This window comes from Leucopleurus acutus (genome assembly GCF_964270905.1).
Source record: "Leucopleurus acutus genome assembly, chromosome: 6".
NCBI lineage: Eukaryota > Metazoa > Chordata > Mammalia > Artiodactyla > Delphinidae > Leucopleurus > Leucopleurus acutus.
In genome coordinates this window covers 57,409,487-57,420,747 of record NC_139149.1, presented here as the reverse complement: position 1 = coordinate 57,420,747, position 11,261 = coordinate 57,409,487, and the positions used below count along the sequence as shown (strand labels likewise).

General features: G+C 50.9%; 1 protein-coding gene across 1 annotated transcript; it reads right to left on the bottom strand.

The window, feature by feature from the left end:
* Window positions 1-3,528: 3,528 nt before the first annotated feature.
* SP5 (Sp5 transcription factor) lies at window positions 3,529-5,561 on the bottom strand (the record flags this gene model as incomplete). Its single annotated transcript, XM_082841718.1, has 2 exons — window positions 3,529-4,811; window positions 5,511-5,561. The coding sequence occupies 2 exons, from the start codon at window positions 5,559-5,561 to the stop codon at window positions 3,666-3,668; spliced, it is 1,197 nt and encodes a 398-aa protein (XP_082697844.1). The 3' UTR covers window positions 3,529-3,665.
* Between the last annotated feature and the right edge of the window lie 5,700 nt (window positions 5,562-11,261).

Genomic DNA, 11,261 nt, shown 5'->3' with positions numbered 1-11,261 from the left:
ATCTCATCAATGTTAATTTTTTAAATAGGCATGTGTTGTCTGATTGACTTAAGGGAAAATAAGTTAAACAACATACACAACATAGTTATAAGATTTAAACTCTAACTGAAACTAGAAAAGACTTATTTAACACGATGGTGAATAATGTAGCTGTATTTTCTTTAACATAATTTACTTTCATTCATTACCAAAACTATTCCAAATTAGTGGTCAGCAAAGGACAAATTTGCACAATTTTCCCTTGAGAAAAGCAGAAAACTATACAGTGTTGTTAATAAGTTCAGAAACATATAATTCCAAATTACCTAAATTACTGACAACTCAATTTCTCTATGTTTCCAAGTTTTTGGTCAAATGGTTCATTTATCAATTGTGTTAAACAATGTAATCATATCACACTTACTTTAGAATTTTCTAAAATATGACACTTTACATTATATTTGCATGCTACTAAAACAGTTGCTTAAAAAACAAAATGTCTATTGACATTTGAGGGCATCATTAACATAGTTTCTTCAATTGGTTTTTAACTCAATTGAATTTGGTTCTGGAGTTCTTAAGTAAAGCCTTGAATTCAGTTGGTGGATTAAACTTTCTTTTCTGATGATGGCAAAATTCCAAATAAAAAATAAATTTCAGTTTACATTTAAAAGTAATTTGCTTCTGAACTTCTTTTAATTTGAATGTCATTAAAATTAAATTAAATGTGCTTAATTTACATCATTTATGCATATAATTCTTGCATACTGATTTATTTTATAATAATTTTTTAAAGTTATAAATGGATAATACCATAGTAGGTTGCAGTTTTATGAACCAAATAAAGCATGCAGCAGCAGTTCACATTTTAAAAGCTTACAGAATCTAATACATTTCTTCATTGTCAAACTTGTATTTCTGAGCATTTATTAGCTTATTTTTCAGTATAAACATGAAATGTTTTCCTACACTTGGATAATAATATCACATTATTGTGACTTCCTGGCTTCTATTTGGATAATGGCATAAATATTTTTTTCTAAAGTAATTGGAACACAGATTTGCACTGACAATAAGGAACAGTCTTTAGTCTAGAGTCTATACTTTTACCAAACTTTTAAAATTTGCAGGTTCAATTACCTAAAAACTAAGAAAGTGATTTGTCATCAAATGACTTCATTCTGCTTTTTAAAATTATAAATATTGTATTTTTAGATAAATTCCATATATTTTATCTTTCTCTTAACCACCACAAAGTTATAGGAAAACTATCTTCAACACCTTATCTGTTTAGATACAAAATTTCATACATTTTACCTATTTTCTCTCTTAACAACAAAGTTAAAGTTATAAGGAAATTTTATCTTCAACACTTCACCTGTTTGGATGCTAAATGATCATAGCTGTCAATAATAGATAGTAGAGTCACTTCAAAATTGCCAGTTTTCTTTCTCTACCAAGGGCATTTTCTTTCACGTGAGAGAATCGTTTCAAATTTTCGGAAGAAAGCCCTTGGTCTATACACTCTCTAACAAGGACTCCTCTTTCCCTGTCATCTGCCAAAAAACCTTTTCTGGCTCTGAAGTCAATCCCAGGGCATGGTTCAGAGGTGAGAGTTTCTGTAACTCTTCATAGAAATTATTCTCAACAATCTTGATGTAGATTAAGATTACACATTTAAATGCATATTAATGTTACTGTGTAGCAACTTTCTTATTGCTATTGCTTGCAAAACTGTCACAGCCTTGAGAATTTAGCCAGCCCAAACTGCCCTTTCCAGGTAAAGAACCCTAAAGACTCACATTCCATTTTGTCATTCAATAGTTCCAAAATCTCTAATGAGAGTAACAGGTTCTAAGGCATAGTCCCACAATTGATTTTAGTAGTTACCACCTTGTCCCAAGTTACAAAGTAAAAATGCTATTTCTTAGGAGGATAAAAGTAATTTTCATCTCAACTATGTTGCTGGTTGAGTTTTACTTAATACAGTAAGTCTCAAGCACAACCCTCCTGGTTTTTAAGAACTTACCCTTCAGTTTGACTTCAAACGAAAGGCAAGGTAACAGCAGTGTGTAAACTGTGAAATCCTATCAATTTATATACACTTCTACTACCATGAAAAAATTATTCAGTTCGATTGAAATTTGGCATTAATGATGCCAGCCAGTTTAACATAGTAACAAAATTGAGAACAATTTCTTTTCTTTGCTAGTTCTAAATCAGAAGATTAAGGTTTTGGTTTCAGGTTAAAAACTCACATATTAGAAAACATCCAGGAGTCAGCCGAGTTGAAAAAACACTTGTAAACTTCACATTTAAAACTTCACATTTTAGAGACAGGTGAGAAACCTAGATATGAGTATTCCTGGCTCCTCCCTGAGAAAATCTTAGTCTACTGCAGTGATTGAAAAAATAAAGTCCCAAGGCAAAAAATGGAACTAAACTTCCAGGCCTAAACAGAAATCCCTAAGAGGCTATTGTGAAACAAGACTGGTAAGATTGCCACAGCAAAAGGATTAAGAAGAAAACAAGCAAGACAAGGTTGTGTATCATGACGGGGCTGAAATACAGGAGAGCCGCTTCTTTCCCAAGCAAAGACCAACCTGAACAAGAGCCCCTAGTTTCTCTGTAACTCTCCAAAATCTCATCTGTGAACAGATCCTCAAGATAGCAGTACCCCTGCAGACAGCAGCATAGCCGGCTGCCAGGAGGAAGCGCAGCTCGCCTGTGACCTCTGAGAGTACCAACAAATGGAAAGCCACAAGCAATTCGCCAGATAAAAAGATCGTGTATTGTATGTGCAGCAGGTATCAACTTTTAAGAGAAGCCCGACAGTCTCTGGTCAAGTCCTAAGGCCGCGTGAGAAACTCAAGGTGGGACTAGAAAATCTTGCCCTAATCTCTTTACCACAAAACTGACCCTGCCCTCCTACTTTCTGCATCTTTGCACCCGACACACTTGCCCAGAACCTTCCAAACCAAAGAAGCCTCCGACAGAGGCAGCCTACAGGAGCCTTCAAATTCCCGGTGAAACCTGACAGCTTTGTAAAGCCTCCCGGAAGGAGAAAAGATCAAATGAGACCGGCTCAGCGGGGTCTTCCCGAGGTGACCCCGGAGTTAACGTATTTATTTTCACGCTGCAACTGCTGATTGCTTTACAGAGACATTTCATGCTGTAGCTCTGCATGGAGCTGAGGACAAAAGTAACATTTTAATTAATGTTATAATTATTATAATTATTCTTTAAGAAAGCTATTAAATAACCTGTACAAAGCCCGGCCCAGTCCTAGCAAAAAACACAGCACTATTTCAAATCTCTCAAGGTTCTTCCGCTTTGATTTCAGCAGCGTTTCCTATATACAAAGGTCAGCCCAGGGTAGTCCCCCCAAACTGTAGGTCTCCCAGATGGTGGGAATCGTTCAGAGCCTGAAACTGCTCTTTCGTGACACAGAGCTCTCAACCCTACCTCCCCTGCTCTTCCTGGGCACACGGTCCTTGTCCGCAGGCCGGCCAGGGAGCTGGAGGCCTGGCGTCGCTTTTGGGAGGCGGGCAAGCAGGAAGGGGCAAGTAAGTGCCTCAGTTGGGTCTCCTCTCGGCCGGCTGCCCACAGGCCACCGGAACCTCTCCGAAGAGGTGCTGGGTAGGGAGCCCGAGGCAGGAGAGGCATCGAGTCGCCCCCGGGTGGGCTTACAGGTCCCGCGGGTCCTCCCGCTTGACTCCGGCCTCAGCAACTTTGAGCTTCTTATTCTGGTGCGTCTTGACGTGCTTGGCGAGGTGGTCGCTGCGCATGAAGCGCTTGCCGCACTCGGGACAGGCGAAGCGCTTCTCGCCTGTGTGAGTCCTCAGGTGCCGCTGCAGCTCGTCCGAGCGCGTGAAGCTCTTGCCGCAGAAGAGCCAGTTGCACACGAAGGGCCGCTCGCCCGTGTGCCAGCGCAGGTGCGCCTTCAGGTGCGACGTCTTGCCGTACACCTTGCCGCAGCCTGGCACGTGGCACACGTGCTGCTTCTTCTTGCCCGGCTCTGCCTCCGGGGCGCCGCCCGCCGCCTGGCAGTTGGGGCAGCGGCAGCGACGGCACCTCCTGGCCGTGGCCGCCAGGGGGGCCTTGGTTTGCAGCAGCGCAGCGATCTGACTCTGGTATTGCGCGAAGTCCGACGGGCCCAACACCAGGCCCCGCTGCAGCGCGGCGGCGGCGGCGGCGGCAGCGGCGGCCGCTGAGGCCGGGAAGCGGGGCGCGTGGGGCCCCCCCGCACAGGCGCCGGAGAGGCTGCCCCCCGGAACCCCCGAGGTTCCCGGACCGGTGCCGGCCTGCGGGATACTCCACCACGGGAGGTCGTCGGGGGCCGAGTTGGGGGACAGCTGGCGGCACGCGGGCGGCGGAGGCGGCGGGGGCGGCGGCAGCAAGTTGGAGTAGCCGGGCGGCAGCGCGGCCTGGGCCGCGTAGGGCACGTAGGCGGGCGCGCAGCTGGCGGGCAGCGCCGCCATACTCGAGGGCAGCATCTTCACCGGTGAGAACTCGTAGGGGTACGAGGGGTCTGCAGGGGGTGTAAGCGGCAGCTCATGCGCCGCCCCGAAGGACGGCTGCAGGTGCGTTTTCTGCGGCGTCAGCCCCAGGCTGGGGTGCGGGGATGGCAGCGTGCCGGGCGAGTGCGCCGGCATGTCGGCGGTCCACGGGTGAAAGAGCCTGGAGGGCGAGCCCAGCGCGGGGTCGTAGGACACCTGCAGGAAGTCCGGGGGCGCCGTAGCGCCCGTCTGGCCAATCCGGCTACAGGTGGCGGCTAGCAGCGCCAGGGGCGAATGCTTGCCCAGGTCTGGGGAGGCGCTGGGGGTGCGGTCCTGCATAGGCGGCGGCACGGGAGGGCGGAGAAGAGACAAAAGGTTAGCGCTCCAAGCGCGGTCTCCGGGCCGGCCCGCCACACCCACGCCGGCTATTATACCGCAGCCCCTCTCCCGTCCTGGGTGTCCCTCCCCCGCCACCGCACACCACGCACGCACCCACCAGTCCCGGGAAACTTTTGGTGCTTGCGCTACCTGGACGCGGAGCGCGGGAGCGCTTCCTGTGTAACTACTTGGTGCAAAGAGACGCCATCTAGCCTCAGAGGAAGGCAGGCACAAAGTGGGAGGGGAGAGAGATCCGACGGGCCACTCCCGGCTCCGCGGCCAGAAAGGGTCTGGAAACACCCACAGCCCGGATGCCCATCCGCCTTCCCTCCCATCTTTTAAGCTCTCATTTCCACGCTACTCTCGCGCTCCTCCTCTGCCCGCCCCAGGAGGGCCCAGCGGGGTGAGCTGGGACCAGTTCTCAGCCAGACGCGCACCTCCGAACAAGCCCTGGATACGCGCGTCCCTCCCCCAAAGGCCACACTCTTGACACCAGGGTTCAGTGTGAAGTTGGTGTGGGCACCCCTAGGTCTCACTCCATTGGTATCCACCGAGCGGGATTCCCTTTGAAATTCAGGGTGCACAGAATATCAGGAAAGATCCAGACATGACCCTTCCCACCTTTCCCTCGCCCCCTCCGAGCCCAGCCCTGACCTGGAGGAAGGCCTGCAGCGAGTCGTTCCGGAGGACGGCCACGGCGGCCATGGCTATGGCTTGCGGGCCGTTGGCTGAGGAGCAGGGCGCTGCTGAGGCATGGAGACCCGAAGGCGAGGACGAAGGGCCGCCTTAGCGTCCCTCCCGGGCGCCCTCTCTGCGCGCAGGGGCCCTCCCCGCCCGCGCCCCTCGCCGCAACCCGCTCGCTCGCCCCGCGAGCGGTCTGAGCGCTTCAGGCTCACCTCCAAGAATTTGATAAGGACTTTGCTGGGCCGCCAGCCAGTCAGAGGGAAGATTTATGGCTTTGAAGTTTGCCGCTACCCAATCATCAAAGAATAGCGGCTCTTTCAGAAGCGAAAGCAAATCCTTTGAATCCACAAAGCTCCTATGGTGTGTTTGTTGGTCTGGATAAAAGAACTGATTATTAGGGGGGATGGGAAGGGAGGAGATAAAGGCGGGACAATTAATGAAGTAATCACTATGTGGGAAATGTATATACACAAATAATTGGATTTTCCTGATCAAAGGGGGCCTTGCCGCCTGGAGACCCGCGCTTGGGTTGCTTGAGACACTCTATCCCCCTCTCCCGCCGCCCCCCCCCCGCTCCCTTGCAATTAAAGATTTGCGCCAAGGCAGCGCCCAAAGTGACAAAGTATCTTTGCTATCTCCAGAGAAATCTGCCTTCGGCTTCCAGGCGCGGGACTTGGAGACGAAGATGAGGGTAATTCTCTCCTCTCCGCCCCCGGTACTTACACACCCGGCACCCGGACAGCACAGGCACCGGCCCGAGCACGTCGTCAACCCGAGCACACCTTGGACCCGAGGGAATTCCCGGGGCTGAACGTGGCACGCCCTGCGCCCCGCCCGCCTCATGCTCCCCCTTCCTCCCCCAGCCCAGCCCCCGCGGAGCGGTGAGCAGCCCTGGGACCCGGGGCGGGGCCGGGCGGCCGCCCAGGGCGGCGGTGGGTGGCGCGCACGCTCCAGGGCCGCCCGCCCCTCTTGCGACGTTCCGGCTGGCGACCTGGAAGTTCTCGGGCCACAACTTTTGCAAATAGTGAGCCTGCGAAATACACCCGGGCCACGCTTACCCCCAAAGCTAAGCTTGGCGGGACACTCAGAGCAACTCGAGGGGGAAATGTTTGGTGTCTTGCTCTTCTCTCTCGGAGCAGGCAAGCTGACTGCTATTAAGCCCCACCGAAACCCACAGAGATGCTAGAAATCCCCACCCCGGCGCCAAGCCCGGCCAGGCAAGTGCGCACGCCTGCAAGCCGCACACACCTACAGGGAACTAACCGAAAAAAGTAAGGCGCGGTGGAGGAAGACCGTAGCTGTTCTTGTTGAGCAAACCACAGATAGTACGAGGGTGGCTCCCTAATCGGAAAGAAAAGTCAATAAAAACTGTTGTTCCCAGCACCTTTGTAAAGAAAAGAAATTTCTTCAGGCGCGGGCCGTGCTTCGCTGGGGTCAGGAAAACGCTCTCCAGAGTGTGGTCTCCCCAAACCCTCGCTGCCAGTAATGCCTGGCCCAGGAGGGACGGCAGGCCACCTGCCTTCCTCCGGCCCACGGCGCAAGATGCGTCCTGCAGGGGAGGTACGGACACCCAGATCTCCTCACCCGGGAGAGCAGGAGCGGCGTCTCGGTGTCCTCACCGCGCTGGAGGGCATTAGGGCCGGGAATGGCCTCTGAGGCCTCCAGCCGGCGGCCACGCTCCGTGGAACGGCGCAGCAGAGTGGGCCGCCTGCGCTTGGCCAACCCCGCTCCACTTGCGGCGTCCGGGTACACCGCCTCCTCTCTGCGACGCGGCCGACCTGGCAGGGATCCTCTGAGCCAACTCGCGCCCAGGCTTCCTGCGTATGGTCCTCCCGGGTACCGCACAGCAGCCGGGACTGACGTGGAGAGGTCGGATCAGGTGGTCCAACTCGCCGTGCGGCGCCAGCGGTTACCCCAACACCAAAAGGCTTCTGATTCGGAGTCTGGGCTGTGTATTGGTGCCCTCTGCACTCGCATTAGGGGTCAGGACACTATGCCACCAGGCCATTTCCCCACACCCAGGGCCGGCCAGCAAAATAGAAACACCTTGCTGAAGGCGAATGGGCCGAATGCAGCCCCAATACTATGCTTGAGCACTTCTCGAGTCCCGTCCTTGCACGCCCCTCTTCTCTGCAACAAGGTGTCACCCAGGAACGGTGAGCAGTGACTGCACAGCTCGGCCGACGCGGTCTGGCTCCTGAAGAGGAGGTCCGAGTGCTCTGGGAGCTAGGAATGAGAGGGGACTTAGTGTTTTGCTCCGGAGGCCCGGAAGACCTACACTTGTCCACACTGCGTCCAGAAAATCGATTACCCGCGAAGCCTGGGAGGGGAAGGAGCCCTTTCCTGCCTGCAAGTCAGAGGCCGGGAGTCCCATGGTGCGCACACACACAGGCACCTGTCGGCACTGTCGAAGCGGGCCTGGTCCCTTAGTGAGTTTCCTCTCGGGCTCCTTTGGGCTCTTCGACCTCCACTATCGGTGGTTGCAGGCCAGGCTGGGCCAAGCAGGCTAGGAGGCATTCTCGTTTGCCGAATCTGTTCACTATTTTAACAAAAAGGCAAGAGAAGCCAATTCACATCTCCATAGTTGTTATAGAAGAGTACTTTTTCTCCAAGATGCCCCGTTAGCCAATAAGCCACCATCAGTGGCCAGCAGGGAGAGAGTAGTGGGTTGGTGTTAAGAGCTCCAACTCTGAGAATCTGAAGGCCGATTTCTAGATGCCACTTTCTAGTTGATGACCTCGGCCAGCAACTTACACAACCGCTTTGTGCCTCAGTTTCCCAATTTGTAAAATGGGGGTCATAGCAATGCTCACCTTGTAGAGTCCTTGTAGGCTTAAAAGAGGTAAATACATTCAAAGTATTTAGGATTGTGCGGGTGCACGGTAGGCCCTCCCTTGACTGTTTGAAGTCCTGGCTCTGGGCCTCTCCTCCATTTGTGAACACCCGCCGGGATTCCAGCCCTCCCAGGCGCAAGCTGAAGTCTGGAGAGAGACTTGCACAAAGTGCTGTTTAGCCTCTCTCCCTTTGCACTCGGGGCTCCTGAAAAACTTATTCTTAATGAAGTACTGTTCGGAGCGTCCATTAAAAATGCAATGCCGGGAGATCAAAGTACAATATTTATTTTTGAAATTTGTTGCAATCACCAAGAGATACAGGTATTAAGGCCAAATGTCAGTTCCGTTACACAAAGCCCTGCGCCCGGGAAGAGCGTGTGGCTGCTCTGCCATAATGTAAAGAGACATCAAAGACCAAGCGCGCTGCAAAAGTACGCAGCCGGGAGGAGGGAGTGAGCCCAGGAGGGCTGGGCGATCCCCAGACGGCGCGGGGGCTGCGGGGGCTTCGGGGGTGGGGTCAGTTCAAAGAGGTATCCGCTGGGGCGCGAGTTCGCAGGAGGGAAGATTTAATGGGCTTTTTTTGTTGGTGGGTGTGTTTGTGCACCGAGGACCCAGGAACTCCTCTGTGGTCCTCCAGCCCGCGGGCGGAGGCAGGGGGCGGGGGTGGGAAGCGGCGAATGGGGAGCAAACTTTAACCGCGGCGAGGAGGGGCGGGGAGGCGGAATACCAGCCTCCCGGCGGCTGCTGGCGCAGTGGAGCCGTTCTCCTAGTAGCTCTCCGTGCAGCAGGGTTTCGAGGCTGAGAAGTTGGCCTCGCGGTTTCTTCGCGGGCAGGCAAGTGCTGACCAGGTGCTACCTGCGAGGAGAGGCGGGTAGGTGAACCCGCACAGGCATTAGCGTGATGGACTGACCTGGTGTGCGCGCTCCGGAATCTACTCCAGGAAAAAAAAAGTGTTTACTGAGAGCTCTGGGGCTGCAACTTCGCGCTGAGCCTGGTACCTCGCCTCAGGCATTTTCTTGCAGCAACCGGGGACTCCTGCCCCTGGGGTCAATCCAACCGGTCTCCCATTTTCAGTTGACTTTTTAAAAATCTGTACATGATTTAGGTCATTTCGACAAATTCTTAATTCACCGGCTCTTTACAGCAAGGTGTTGCTTGACCTCCCAGTCTCGCCCCTTGTCTGGCAAAGCCTTAACCTTCCAAGATCGCGCATCCGCCTAGTTAATACAGTACCAGTCGTTGTTTTATTAAAGGTGCTGGGAGGGGAGGGGGCAGAATTTCTCTCGTGCTAGCAGAGCAGAGTCGCAGGAGGAGGCCGGTGCGTTTCTTCGGTCATCTACAACCAAGTATACTTAGAGCAGTCACTCGGCAGCCTTTTGAAGGTATGCTAGAGCAGAAAGCTGCTATTGTTTTCAGCTGTCAACAGGGAAGAGATCAAACTTTGCCTCTTCAATTTGAAAGTTGTTGTTGTTGTTGTTGTTTGTTTTTTTTAAATAGTGGTGGGTGGGGGGGGGTGTTGCACTCGGACACACTCTTAACTGTGAGGGTTTGGAGCCATCTCACAGTTTAAACTGCAAACCAAATCACAGATGCCCTAATGCTTGCGCCTGAAACAGGGCCGGGATCGTTATTACAGCCGAGAGCATTTTGTAGCAAGGAATTACAATGCTGGGAATCTTTGGAAAACACTGGCTTGGCTTTGGAAAGTTTCAGTTAGAAACCTTGAGTTAACTTTAAGCTTACTCTTCAAATTTGGATCAGTATGTAATGGAGGAAGAAGTGGAATTCTAAATCTAGGAGGGATACTTTATCTCATCCAATTAGACTCCCCCACTTGACGGCAGAAGGAAACAATGTTCACATACATGTGTCATGCCTGTTCGGTGCTGTGAACTTCAGTAGCTATTCAATAGATGCTTATCGGTGTTGGGTGGTAGCGTAGAATTGGGTGTACCAGTGTTACCTGCATAGTGATTGGTGCTACAGAACACACAAATGCAGTAGGGACACAGAGGAGAGCACTGGCAAAGGCTGGGGTAGTTAAGGGAGGTTTATCAGGGAGCTGGGGTTTGAAGGAGCCTTTAAGGACCTATGGAATTTTAATTGGGTTCACAGAAGGGAGGGGAAAGTACAGCAAGGAAGGAGAACTCCCCTTCAGGGAGGAGCTGAATAACCATGGAAGATGAAATTTTGCATCTTTGATTTGCTGGTATAAACTGGGTGGGGCCGTATTAGAAAATCAGAGAGAAGAGTTTGGCCCTGATGCTATATGTATTCAGTAGTAGGACTTTAGGCTCCTGAGCAGGTGAATTACATAAATTCATTTCTTAAATTTCCTTCTTTAGGAAGTTTGGCTTGCTGAGGGCTTGGAAGGATAAACATGGATGCAGATATCTCTGTGTGAGATGGTCAAGGCCTAATCTGGGAACTGGTGTGGCAGTGAAACAGTGACAGACATTTTAAAGGGAAAAAGAACAAAACTTGATTAACAGGTTGGAATAAAAGATAAAACAAAGGGAATAATTGAAAAGATCCCTCTCTTGACAAATGGTGCGGGGACAGCTGGATATCCACATGTAAAAGAATGATGTCAGACATTTTCCTTACAGCATGCATAAAAATTAACTCTAAATGGATCATAGATCTAACTACAAGAGTTAAACTATAAAACTCATAGAAGAAAACATAGGAGTAAGGCCTTATGACCTTGGGTTAGGTAACGCCTTCTTAGATATACCGAAAGCACAAGTGGCAAAAGAAAAAATAGATTAATTGGACTTCATAAAAATTTAAAACTTTGTGCTTCAAAGGATACCATCAAAAAAGTGAAAACCCCCACAGAATGGGAGAAAATATTTGGAGATTATATATCTAATAAGAAACTTGT